The sequence below is a fragment of the Guillardia theta genome (genome assembly GCF_000315625.1).
Source record: "Guillardia theta CCMP2712 unplaced genomic scaffold GUITHscaffold_30, whole genome shotgun sequence".
In the NCBI taxonomy this organism is placed as follows: domain Eukaryota; class Cryptophyceae; order Pyrenomonadales; family Geminigeraceae; genus Guillardia; species Guillardia theta.
The window spans coordinates 583133-595127 of NW_005434644.1; the positions used below are offsets into that span (position 1 = coordinate 583133).

Here is an 11995-nt window from a genome sequence, read left to right on the forward strand (position 1 = left end):
CGTCTGGGGCACTCGATCATCGGCAGTCAACATGCAGTTAGGAGGGGAAGGTCGAACCACGGAAGTCCATGCAGAAGGACCCGTAGCTGTAAAGTCTGCGTGAAGTTTGATGTTAGCCGTCAGCGTCGCCTTCACATATAGAGTGCAGGCTCACAGCTCGAAGTAGTCCGGGGCTATCTCGAGACCTTTCTTGTACAGTTTCTCGGCCTCATCGTGCTGCTCCTTCCCCTCCGAGAGGACGCGCGCGAGCTCCGCAAGAGTCAGGGGCAGACGTCAAGGTTGGCCGTCACCATGTGAAGGACATCCGGGTGGTTGGGTTCCGAGGCATGCGCGAGCTTGAGGTAGGACTCAGCCTTGTCTGCGTCTCTGAGAGGGCAGCGAGTCAGTTGACTCGCCTCCTAAGCGGCTGCTCTCGCCTGTACACAGCATAATGCAACCAGGCACAGTTGCAGAGGCACTGGACGTTCCCCGGCTCCTGCAGCGACCTGAGTCAGAGCGCGGAGAGCGAGGGGGCGGAACGAGGGACCCAGTCCAAGATTCTCTCGTAGATCGACTCTGCCTTTTCGTACTCTCGGTAGAGCCGATGGATCAGGCAAGCATAGTCTGCATTGGCTGCGATGTGCTGCGGACAGAACTCGATCGCTGCTTTCAGCAATTTCTCAGCTCCGGTCCTGTTCATCTTGAAACGATTTCAGGATGGGAGCCCGCGCTCGAAGTCTCCTCACCTCTTGGTACAGCTGCATCGCGACTTCATGGATCTCTGTAGCAAGCCGGTACCTGGCAGACTCGTCCAGCTCCTGGTGTGAAGATTGGTCTGGAGGGTTCCCGCTCTGTCTGTCTGAAAGCACCGCTTTAGCGAGGGGTGGTGCTTGCCAGAGCATAACCTGAATCGTCGCCGACAGCGTCTGAGGTGATTCTCTCGTTGCTCGTGTTGGTAATGTAGTCAGCGAGGATGATCTGCTCCCTCCTCTCCCCATCCACGTTGTGCTTCGGCTTCGACATGATCAGGATGTATTCCTTCACCACCTCGCTCTCACGATATCCTCCTCGAAGCCGCAAACCCGGCTGTCCCTCCCGCCATGGCGTCGGCACGTGCCTCAAGAGGAGAACACACTCCATCTGACATGCATGCATGATCGTCCAGCAGCACAAGAGCAGCCAGCATACGCTCCTCCCCACCATCCCCTACACTCCCCTCAGCCCATTTTTGCTGTCCGCACCGGCCTCATCCCCACCACTGCAATGGCCGAGGCAGTGGCTGAGGTGGCGCTGGGGGAGTATGCTGCCGCAGCCGTCTGCATGATCCTCGCGGCTCTTGTGCTCCTCTTGGGGTCTCGTCAGCCTCCTCCCTCAGCTCGCACATGGCGAGATGGCGACAAGGACGGGAGGAAGGACGAGGGAAGGATCGAGCGAAGTCAAGGTGGAGCCAAGAAAGCTGACGTGCCGCTGGTTCGCGAGCATGGGAGGAGCCTCATGCCGCGACCCTCTGCCAGCATGCCAGCGTTAAGCTCGTCGAGGAGCATGCGCTCAAGCTGGCGGTCGGGACTCGCTCAGGAGGAGGAGGACGTGGGAGCGGCGAGCTTCTTCGAGGAGATGCTCAAATGCCTGGGGTTCGAAGACGCCGGCGACCATGGCTTCGGCTTCTCCGTCAGCTCCAAATCTCGTCCCCTTCCTGCGGATTTTCCTCTGGTAGAAAAGATCCGATCCGACCTGATCGCCTCCTCCTCCCTCGCCAACGGCGATCGGATCTTGATGGTGGACTCGCGCAACGTCGCCGGCATGCGCGCCAAGGAGGTGAAGAGCCTCATCAACCAGTCGGACTTCAGGATCAGCCTGTTGGTCAAGGGGAACGAGGGAGGAAGAGGACAAGTCGAGAGGCAGGTGGTTCTCTACCGAGGGAGGGTCGGAGTGCTCAGAGCTTTCTTCACCAACTACATGCTGAAACACACGAGCAGGTTCCAATCTACACCCATGGTATGTCTTGCTCTCTCTGCCTCAAACCTCCCTCCCTCCCTCCCTCCCTCCCTCCCTCCCAGTCACTCTTCTTACTGTTTGCGCTTCTCTAACTGCATGCGACCGGCAGGGACAGGAGATCGCTCAGGTCTTCCGTCTCTTCATGACTCTATCAGATCAAGTAGCATCCGCGGACGAGCTTGTCTCCCTCCTCCAGCACAGCATCTCGGCCCGCCCCAAGGGATCGATCCAGAAGTCCATCCTGTCTCTCTTCAAGGTCCTCGTCGTCTATCAGGCGACCGAGTGCCTGCATGCCTCCAGCGTGGACGTGAGCCCGATGAAGGAGAGTGACCGAATCTTTTCCTCCAACTTTTCCACCAGCAACGGGGACGCGACCGACGCCTCTCCTCTTCGCATGTCGATGTTGGAGCTCCAGAGGTCCCAGGTGGGAGCATCTGCCAGGTTGGACCATGCTGCGTTCCTGACTTCCCTCCAGGTGACGGACAACCTGCGTAAGGAGATGGAGAGGCTGCAGGAGGAAGCTGGCGCGAGGGAGGCTCAGCTAGAGGCCACGCGCAAGGAAGTACAGCGGCTGGCCGAGGAGTTGAACAAGGCAAAAGGCCTCGTTGCGGCCTTGCAAGCAGAGGATCAGGATGGGGCACACAGACAGGCAAGACAACAGGAAGAGGAGAGGACTAGGTTGAGGCTAGATGATCTTGAGAGCGCGATCAACGAGTTCGCTACCTGGTCGGAAGATTTCCGCTGCCGTCAGTTTGCGATGATACAAGACCTGCTGGTCACTCGGGGTCAAGATCGTAACGCAGAGGAGCCATCGAACCCACAGGACGAGCGAGATGGAGTCCCTTCGCTTGCCACCCGTAGCCATGAGGCAGAGCTCCTCGACCTCTGCAGACGGAGCTTGGCGGAGATGTGCGAGTCCATGAGGGGGAGGAGGGAGGAGGGAGAGGAGGGAGACGTGCTGCTGGAGATAGGCTTCCTCCTCCAGGAGCTTCAGTTCACCTTGGAGGAGCTGCAGGGCAGCGCGTGGGCAGCGGAGGACCTCCGGCTTTTCCTGGGCGAGACTTTGGAGGCGTTGATGACTGCGCACACCAAGTCGTTGAACTTCATGTCGAGGTCAGACTTCATCCTCTCCAAGTTGAAGTTCTACAGGAGGAGGAGGAGCGCGTCTCTCCATCGGATGCAACAGACGCCCGCCCCCGGCATCCTGCACAGCCGCTCCATCAGCGAGATCGATCGGTCGCCCGCGTGCCTGCTGGAGGAGATTCCGAGCGATGAGCGAAGGTCTTCCACCGAGTTCTCGCAGGAGGGGGAGGACAGCCTCGTCGAAGTCCTTGAGAAACTCTTGACAAGCATCAGCAGCGACAACGATGCGCAGAGCGAGAACGGTCTGCCTCCCCCGGAGACCTCCCAGGCCTCGATGTTCTCATCCTCTCAGACGAGCGCTGGAGAGGGGAGGGGGGGCAACGACACGGGTGGGGAGGATCAAATCGAGACTCTCCGTCGCAAGGTTCTCGCCATGGAGCAGATGATTCACTTCAGGGAGTCCTCCTACAACTTGCTCCTGCACTTCTGCTCGAGAGAGCTCAGATTTCTCCTTGGAGTCCCTTCCTCTCCCTCCTCCCCGTCCCCCTCCCCCTCCTCCTCTCCCTCCCCTGCTCCATCACTGTCACCTTCTCTCGTGGAGTACGATCCCAGTCATCCGACTGAGTTTCCGGGGAAGAAAGCTCTAGAAGACATGTTCGAAGTTCTCAAGAGGCGAGGAAACCTGATACCTGGGCATCAGATCTAGCCAGCCTGCCGACTTTATTGTTTCTCCCCCTCCTCCTCCCTACTCCGTTGGAATATCCGAATTCTGAATAGATCTTGTTTCTCTCCCCTTCCTCTCCCCTCTCTGCCCCCTTCCTTCTACCCCCGTCAAACTCTTCCCACCACAACTTCACGACTTGTTCTTCGACAAGAACTCGAAGATAGAGGAGAAGTCTTTCTCGCCGTAGCCCTGGAGGCTCGGAGTCTCACATGGAGCTTGCAAACAGTGACAGGGCAGACTGACCTTGTTGTGCATCACCGTGTACACTTGAGCGACTGCTGACCCGATCGGTAGTGGCATCTTTGCTGAATTCACGAAGTGAGTGTTAACAGATGGCTCGAAGAATCAAAGCGATTTGGTAAAGGAACAAGGAAAGAAAGGAAAGGAGAAGGGGCGGGGGAAGGGGGAAGGCAAGGCGGAGTAGGAGAGAGGAGCGGGTAAATCTTCAGAGAGCAGCAGCAGCACAGGATGCAAGGGACAAGTCCTTACTGTCCGCAGCAGCCTGCAGAGCCAGGAGAAGGTCCTTCAACATCAGATCACTAGCAAACCCTCCCGTGTACCCCCGGCTGGACGGGACGCCTTCCATCACTCCGGGGCAGGGGTTGTACGTCTCCGAGGACCAGCAGCGCCCCGAGCTGCTGTTCACCACGGAGGCCAGGACGTGAGGGTCAATGCCCATCTGCCTGCCGAGGTTGAAGGCCTCGCTGACAGCGCTCATAGAGATGCCGAGGATCAGGTTGTTGCAGATCTTAGCCGCCTGCGTCTTCCTCAGCCTCGTCCGCTCCCCTTGCTGGCCTCACCTGACCGTTGCCGCTCTTGCCGCAGTGGATGATGTTCTTGCCCATGGCAGAGAGGAGTGGACGGGCTCGCTCTAGCGCTCGCTCCTCTCCTCCCACCATGAACGTCAGGGTCGCATTCTGCGCTCCTCCCGTGCCACCAGAGACAGGAGCATCAATGAACTCATGCCCAGAGCTGTAGCAGACGGCTGAAAGCTCGCTTGCGTAGTTTGACTCGATCGTGCTGCAAGGAGGAGCGGGGTGGGGGGCAGGAGAAGCGATCAGAAATCAGGAAGTGGTGCAGAGCGTAATGGGAAAGGAGGATAAGAGAAAGAAGATACCAAATCAGTAAAAGAACACGGAGGAAACCAACATCTGAACCTGCAGTCGATGTAAAGAACACCCCTTCTTCTGCTTGCGAGCAGACCCTCGTTGCCACAATACACCTCCTTGACATGGCGGCTCGATGGGAGCATGGTGATCACGGTGTCCGCACTCCCTGCGAGTTCGGCGGGGCAGCTGACAGACGTTGCTCCTTGCTTGCAGAGCTCATGTACAGCATCGACGTTCAAGTCGAAGACGTTCACTTGATACTTCGATTTCAATAAGTTAGACGCCATCCTTGCGCCCTAGAACGAGGTCAGCAACTGCAGAGGAGCATCCGAACACTGCAGCCTTCTCTGCCCCCTCTAACCATCCCGAGCATTATGTTCTCTGGCTACTTCCTTCGATAAATAGTCAGCTCGACTACTTCTGAACCTCCACGACGCCCTAGTTGACCTCGCCCATGATGCCCGAGTATCCCCGACAACCCCCACAATTTTGCTATAAAGACTGGCTTCATCCACAAGATCTCCCCGCATGTCTGCCGCATGATAACTTCAGGCACATCTTTATCTCGATGTATCCTCGTATCTTCATGATCCTCCTCCTCCTCCTCCTCCTCCTCCTTACGCGCGCTCTCTCTCTCTCACCATTTTGCCGATGCCTACGAAGCCGATCCTCATTGCCGCAACTCCCGCAACTTGGCTCTACCCCACCACCACTACCATGGTCATAACTGACTACCCGTCCACTCATCAGAGTTCTCTATACTACCCCATTGTTTAAATGAATATGAACGGGTTCTTGAATTGAATTGACCACCCACCCCCTCAAATTGTGATCACCCTCCATAGAGGCACCCGTTTGCACAAACTTTCGGGCGATTTTGGCAAGTAAGGTCTGGTACTAATGTTTACTCAATATTCCCCACCCCCGGTGAATTGCAACTCTCTGGGGTGCAAGTACCCCTACCATATCACCCCTTCAGATCCAACATGGATCACGGGGTAGGGGTGATAAGTCGGAGGCCACTGGAAAAGGTAGGGGTGTAATACATCAATGGAGGGGGTCGGGGTCATCAGTGATGTAAACCAGAGACATGGCAGACCGTAGTTGGTTCTGAGGCGGGCTGTAATTCTTCAAGAGTGGTGAACGTTGCACGCCAGCATGTTCAACATGGCGTGTAAGCAGCAGGTGAGGAGGGGGAGGGCGGCTATCCTAAGTATGCCTTGTCCCCGTTGCGTGTTTGATGGTTTGGAGAAGAATCGTTGTGGATGATCTTCAGGATGAGTAGTGTGTTGAACACGCCAACAAAGTATTCGCTCTGTACATTGCAAGGTTTTGAAATCGAGAGTTCTCTCATTTATGTTGCCGCAATTGAATTTCAGTGCTTCAATGAAGCTCGTTCTGTTTTGCCATGCTAACAGCCTGTGATTTATCTCTCGTCTGCCTTGTTGTACAAGCTGTCAATGACTCTCTGACTCTCTTGCAGGCACTGGCGGATATCTCCAACACGAGGAGCCCGAAGGTGGGGAAACCTTCAGCACAAGGCCGTGGGCGGCCTGACAGCGACGAGACATGTGGAAACATATCAATCGAGGAAGACGAAACGATCATGGAGACGATTGAGAGTCTCAGGGCGCTTGGCTTCTCCGATGAGGATGTGAGATGGGCAGTGGAAGAAGCGAAGTCGAAGCTGGAGGCGAAACGCTCGGACGTAACTTGTGACGGGACCTCAAGGGTGGATGAATTGCCGGGGATCGAGGAAGCTATCAGCAGGCTGTCACTGTCCAGCCATGCCGAGCAGGCAACCCCATCGCGTTCGACGTTGAGGGCAGCGAGGGACACGTCGGAGCCACAGATCGATCGCGTGTTGCCCCTTGTGTTGCCCGGGTTGAACACTTGGGACATTGCCTTCCTCACCTTCAACGTCAGCACGAGGTGGAGGAAAGTTTCCGATGAATGCTTGAGAGTGTTTCAAAGTAGCAAGGACGAGGAGGACGAGGATGCTGCTCCTTCACAGCTGAAGAGGATTGATCCACCGTGCTTCGCCGCAAAGTTCCCTTGGGCTCGTTTCCTCGCCCAAGGAGGCTTCAAGCAAGTGTTTCTTGTATACAATGAGGAGGAAGCAAGGAAGGAAGCTGTCAGGTGCATTAGCGAGCTCTGCTGCTGAACCCGCAAGTGATGAATGTTGGCAGCGTCATGGACCTTAGCGGGATGAGAGAGATGGGGAACATGCGGACAGCCGAGGCTGAGGTGTCCGAGCATGCTCGTGCAGGGAGGAGGTGATGACGTGAAATTTCTTGCTTCCTGCACCATCAGGTCCGACTCGCCTTCCTCCTCTCCAACTTCGTCAGCTCGGGCGTCTCCCCACACTTTGTCCGGTGAGATAGTATGGGAGGTGGAGGGGGGGTGTAACCTTATGATATTTCAGCACGTTCCAGTTTCTCAGGACGAGTTGTCCTCCTCCCGCTGACTGGGGATGCGAGGAGAACCAACAGCCGCAGGTGAGGACTCGAGCAGTCGCTGGTGCCGCTCAGGGAGGCCGCAGGGAAGTCTGTCGAAGTACCTGGAGGGGGGTAGGAGGGCCCAGCCGCGACGGAGCAGGAAGAAGGTGGCTCACGGCGACTTCCAGTACATCAGGTGGGGAGGAGGTGGACGGCAAGGAGGTTCGCTAAGGTGCTGGGATGCAAGGATGGAGTTCTGCACGGAAGGAGATCTCGAGCTGGTGGTCCGGCAGCACCCGCACCCTCCCGCCGATGTGACGTCAGCCGTCTCGTGCTCCTGCTCACCTGGCTGCTGCAGGTCGTCAGAGATCTCTTGCTACAGATGGCCAAGGCCCTGCAGGTGCTCCTACCTCCCGCCTGTTTTCGGCCCCCGATTCCCCCCCTTCACTCTTTTCCACTCCCTCCTCTCTCCCCGTCACTCTCGCTCTCCCCCTGTCTCCACATTAGACTTCTCACTTTTCCTCCTTCTCCTTTCCTTTTCCGCTCTTCCTCTGCCGTTCTCTGTCCACATGACTTGTTGTGCAGGTTGTGCAGGAGAAGCTCCACATGCGGCACTACGACGTGAAGCTGCTCAATTTCTTTGTCACGACACCCCAAGACTCGGACAGGGAGGAGCCAGGAAGGAGGGGCAAGGGAAGCGACTACTGGGCTGTCAACCGGAACCGGGTAAGTCTCACTGTCATGTGAGCGCAGGTCTCACCTTGGCACACCCTCAGCTGATCGTGAAGCTGGCGGACTACGGGACAGCAGACATCGACGAGGAGAGGATGGGGGAGAGCATGACAGAGAGGTGGAGGAGGGAGGAGGGAGGGAGGGGCCATGACGATGCAGCAGACAAGTCACTACCTGGGAGAATGTCCTCCCGGAGTTCTTGATCTTTGGCAGCAGAGCGCGCCAGGTAAAGGAATGGTGAAAGTGAAGAGGTCATGGGAACCGGGAGCACAGGAAGAGTATGTGAAAGAGATGGAAGAGGGGTGTGGAGGGAGGGACGGAAGGGGGTGGTCACAAGGTTGATTGGAGTTCCAGGACTTTTCCTCTGATGTCCATGGGCTCGGACTTTGTCTGCTCCATCTTGTCACAGGAGAAGTTCCGTACGAGGAGATGGTGATCCTTTCCCCCCATCCTTCCTCCCATCTTCTTCTCTCCCTCCTTCCTTCCACCTTCCTCTCTCCCTCTCATAGTTTGGTCCCTTCCCCCTTCCTCCCAAACCCTTCCTGCTTGTGATAGGAAACGTTTCTAGCTGGAGGAGCTGTGCTGCCCGCCCGAGCTTGCCGGCAAGCTCCGCAGCGCGTGGGGAGCAAGCAGGAGGGGAGGGAAGAGCGCAGGGGAGACGATTGACTACAGGTGGAGGACGCGGACATGGACGGGCAGGCAGGGTGACATGCACTTGGCAGCGAGGTGAAGAAACTCTTGGACCAGAGCGACGAAGACGACAACTTGCTGGTCGACACTCTGTACAGAAACCTCGTGCTCTTTGGGGAGCAGTTGGTCGCCAAGGTGACCTGCCGTGTTCAAGGCGCCGCACGGGCTAACCTCTTCCTCCTCCTCCTCCTCCTCCTCCTCCTCCTCCTCCTGGTTCTCCTGATCCTCCTCCTGCAGAAGCACACGGAGAAAGATGGCCCTGTGCTCAAGACTCTGAGGTCTGAGAATGGCTCTACCTGCCCTTCCGCTCGTTGACTGCTAGCAGGACCTTCTTGAACGGGCCGGGGAAGAAGAGGAAAGATCCTGTCACCTCCTCCTCTGCTGACGTGCAACTGCCCTCTCAGGTGGGCGAGCGACGTAGAGCAATTCTCGATCTTGTCAGAGAGCAAGAAGAAGAGTACAGCGATCCAACGAGCCCAGCAGGTTCCCTTGTTGGGAGAGGAGCGTGCAGCCTACTGATGCCGCACCCACTGCAGGTTCTTCGGACGATTCCATCAGGGGAGGAAATCCTGTCTCGCCTCGTCGTCCTCGGTGCTGGGAGCGGTGCTGGTGGATGCGATGCCAGGGATGATTCTGTTGCCGCAGATGGGAAGGAGAGAATGACTGTCCGTGAGTTGACCCAAGTCCTCTCAGGGACCAGCAGCTGATGTCGTTCGACTGTCCTTCTTGTATTCAAACGTGTAAAGTCGCAAACCTCATCTAGCTCCTCGCCTCTCAGTTGCCCGAACTCCAAGGGGGGATGTGCGGAGGCATGCGAGGATCGTTCTCCTTCAGCTTCTCCGGCTGCACAACATGCCGGCTTCAGCTCACGTCAACAATGCAGAGGTCGTCAACCTTGAAGTCGTCTGCCATGGAGAACTCGGAGATGATGCTTGCGTTGTACTGCGGCACCTCTGAGAACCGCCTGCTGCGTATCAAATTCGATTACCTGAGGATACGCCCTGCAGAGTCTTCGTGCCCTCCACCTGCGCAGGGCATTCAGTCTCAGGGATGGCGACGAGGGACGAGACTTACTGTTGCAGGGCTCCTGTGTAGGGCTTGGCTCCGAGGTTGATCATCTGGTTTCTGGCAAACTATCCGGGCGTCAGCCACAAGGACGCCTCAGGAGGGTCGAGACCTGAAGACAGAGCAGGACGAAAGAGACTGTCCCCAGCACGGGCTCGTTCCAACCCCAAGTCCTTCACACAAACAAAGTGAAAGATCTGTTTTCCAGATGCCCACGAGTCATACCAAGATCCCACTTCTAACCATGTCTCTAAGTCCTTGGCATCCGCCACCTCCGTAGTGACGAATTGCTGCAATCACAAGTCAGTAGCAAAGGACTCGCGAGCGCGTGACATCACCTCATTGAACCACAACGCAGTGTTGAGGTCGAAAACCATCGGAACGGAGATCAAACCAGCTGCTACACTGACCACGATTCCTTCGTTCCAAACATGTCAGCGTCGAGCCGTTAACAGTTCTGTCAACCCGTCTTGTAAGGCATGGTGAACAAGCCGAGACCACGTGAGTTCGACTCCTCAATCTCGAACAGGCGCTGATGTGCATCATCCCAAGTGACCTGCAGTATGTTCACCTTGAAGCCAGTGTTGGTTCGGGGAGTGACCTTGTCCACAGCCATGATCTCTCTGAGCAACCTCTCCTTGCATGCTGCAGAATCTCCCTTCGCTCATGGTCATGATCGCATTGAGCATGTATAACAGCAGTTCGCATCTACCTTGGACGTGAAAATCAAGAGCTGCTCATTGGTCATCTCATAATATGCTCGTGGCTGCGCCTGATGAAATTGGTTCAACCACAACCCAGACAAGACGCCTTGTCGTCCAAAATAGGGCAGCTCACCTTTGCCACCTCCATAGGACATCCAATGTCTTCTGAATTGCTCTGAGAGGAGCTGAATGGCCGTCTTTGGATGCACGTAAACTGGAGAATCAAAGCCCTCGGCTGAACCTATCGGGTGCACTTCAGCTAAATCTAACAATGCAAGACTGCAAACAACTTTGTATTGTTGGGAAACAGCATGGAAGTGCAATGATCGCTGCAGCTGCAGCAAAGATGTCCATGTCAATGAGACAACATCAAACCATAGAGAGCCTAACCACGCCAGGGGCAGAGAAGGTGAGTGCCCTGGAAGTTGACAGGATTGACTGCGGTTAAAGTCAATTTTTTAGTACAGAGTCAGAATTGAACAGCAGTGAAATGGTTACATAAATACAAACAACATCACCCCATCAAGCAAGCTTAGAGACGATTTCAACCATATGACACAACCTCAATCTTGTAGAATCTCAAGCAGGCAAGGCTCAGGACGAGTAAAGAAAGAGAATTGATCACGAGACAGGAAAGCAGAATCACAGGGCAGAACAGGAGGAACTAGAGGATCATGTGACAAGGGAAGGGAAGGTACGGAGCGATGCGAAAGATGAGTAATGAAGAAAAAGCTCTCAGGAAGCTGAAGTGGGCTGGCGATGTAGCCAAGGTGATGGAAGTGTGAAAGAGTTGTAAGAGCAAGAACACGGAAGGCAAGGATGAGGAATGAGAACGACGTGGGATTCTGATTCATGGAAGATACACAGAGGAGGGGATTCGTCTTGCCTTAGCCGCAGGAAGCAGCCGCTGCACCCGCTGCGCCAGCATGGGCGCTGGTTTACTAAGTTTGAAAGCCACCGGTGGTGGGCCCAGTTCATCAAGAGTGGGTAGGGTTCTTGTTGTAGTAATGGAAATCCCAGGGTGGGTGCGGGCAATGTTCAGAAAGAGGGGTACTGTAGATACCAAAATAATGTTCATAGCGGGGGTCCTTTGGTATCAAGAACCTTGAAGGGGTAGGAGAGTTTGATACAGGGGGTAAGGGTTATTGGGGAGGGGGTAGGCGATCTATATGTCGAAGTCGTGGTACTGATGGAAAAACAAAATACACTCTTTAAAACAAATTCATTACGATATTGGAATAAAATATTATATAGGCGCATTTTATGCATTTTTGTACTGTCAAAAGTATATTCCAGTGCTTTATGGAATTTATTATTATTATTATTATTAATCTTTTATTTTTCAGTGAGCTCGGGACCAGTTCAAGTCGGGCCACGCGGGCGGGCTGCCGGGGCCGGGAGGCTGAAATTACAGGTACCCCTGGTCTACAGGGTTCATACAGTGGTACACCCACCCTCAGATTCTGTGGGTGTCCG

At 55.5% G+C, this 11995-nt stretch overlaps 4 protein-coding genes across 4 annotated transcripts; 2 read left to right on the forward strand and 2 right to left on the reverse strand.

Annotated features, from left to right (window-relative positions):
- Window positions 1-1242: 1242 nt before the first annotated feature.
- Window positions 1243-3763, forward strand: GUITHDRAFT_107742 (hypothetical protein; the record flags this gene model as incomplete). The annotated part of the gene is made up of 3 exons (XM_005833461.1): window positions 1243-1974; window positions 2084-2398; window positions 2450-3763. The coding sequence occupies 3 exons, from the start codon at window positions 1243-1245 to the stop codon at window positions 3761-3763; spliced, it is 2361 nt and encodes a 786-aa protein (XP_005833518.1).
- GUITHDRAFT_152397 (hypothetical protein) lies at window positions 3715-5570 on the reverse strand. The gene is made up of 6 exons (XM_005833462.1): window positions 5532-5570; window positions 4939-5422; window positions 4582-4801; window positions 4271-4538; window positions 4025-4086; window positions 3715-3970 (listed from the first exon to the last, which is right to left on the reverse strand). The coding sequence occupies exons 2-6, from the start codon at window positions 5175-5177 to the stop codon at window positions 3911-3913; spliced, it is 849 nt and encodes a 282-aa protein (XP_005833519.1). The 5' UTR covers window positions 5178-5422; window positions 5532-5570; the 3' UTR covers window positions 3715-3910.
- Window positions 5571-6298: 728 nt separating this feature from the next.
- GUITHDRAFT_107744 (hypothetical protein) lies at window positions 6299-9269 on the forward strand (the record flags this gene model as incomplete). The annotated part of the gene is made up of 15 exons (XM_005833463.1): window positions 6299-7029; window positions 7080-7137; window positions 7204-7265; window positions 7316-7388; window positions 7433-7524; window positions 7576-7642; window positions 7687-7728; window positions 7914-8054; window positions 8105-8178; window positions 8223-8286; window positions 8415-8492; window positions 8629-8732; window positions 8783-8885; window positions 8988-9028; window positions 9155-9269. The coding sequence occupies 15 exons, from the start codon at window positions 6299-6301 to the stop codon at window positions 9267-9269; spliced, it is 1845 nt and encodes a 614-aa protein (XP_005833520.1).
- A 195-nt stretch (window positions 9270-9464) lies between these two features.
- Window positions 9465-11444, reverse strand: GUITHDRAFT_162980 (hypothetical protein). The gene is made up of 14 exons (XM_005833464.1): window positions 11406-11444; window positions 10910-10957; window positions 10810-10854; window positions 10653-10760; window positions 10528-10587; window positions 10417-10473; window positions 10281-10371; window positions 10154-10233; window positions 10041-10105; window positions 9928-9988; window positions 9825-9883; window positions 9739-9775; window positions 9645-9692; window positions 9465-9593 (listed from the first exon to the last, which is right to left on the reverse strand). Exons 4-14 carry the CDS (start codon window positions 10665-10667, stop codon window positions 9525-9527), a joined length of 642 nt encoding a protein of 213 aa, XP_005833521.1. The 5' UTR covers window positions 10668-10760; window positions 10810-10854; window positions 10910-10957; window positions 11406-11444; the 3' UTR covers window positions 9465-9524.
- Window positions 11445-11995: the final 551 nt, after the last annotated feature.

Coding starts and splice junctions, on each gene's coding strand:
- GUITHDRAFT_152397 (XM_005833462.1), bottom strand. CDS start 5,177: ATGGCGTCTAACTTATTGAAATCGAAGTATCAAGTGAACGTCTTCGAC. Junction 4,539..4,581: donor GCAAGAGCGGCAACGGTCAG/GTGAGGCCAGCA, acceptor AGGAAGACGCAG/GCGGCTAAGATCTGCAACAA. Junction 3,971..4,024: donor ACACGGTGATGCACAACAAG/GTCAGTCTGCCC, acceptor CCGAGCCTCCAG/GGCTACGGCGAGAAAGACTT.
- GUITHDRAFT_162980 (XM_005833464.1), bottom strand. Junction 9,884..9,927: donor TCGTCCTGCTCTGTCTTCAG/GTCTCGACCCTC, acceptor ACGCCCGGATAG/TTTGCCAGAAACCAGATGAT. Junction 9,693..9,738: donor TCTGCAGGGCGTATCCTCAG/GTAATCGAATTT, acceptor GAGGTGCCGCAG/TACAACGCAAGCATCATCTC.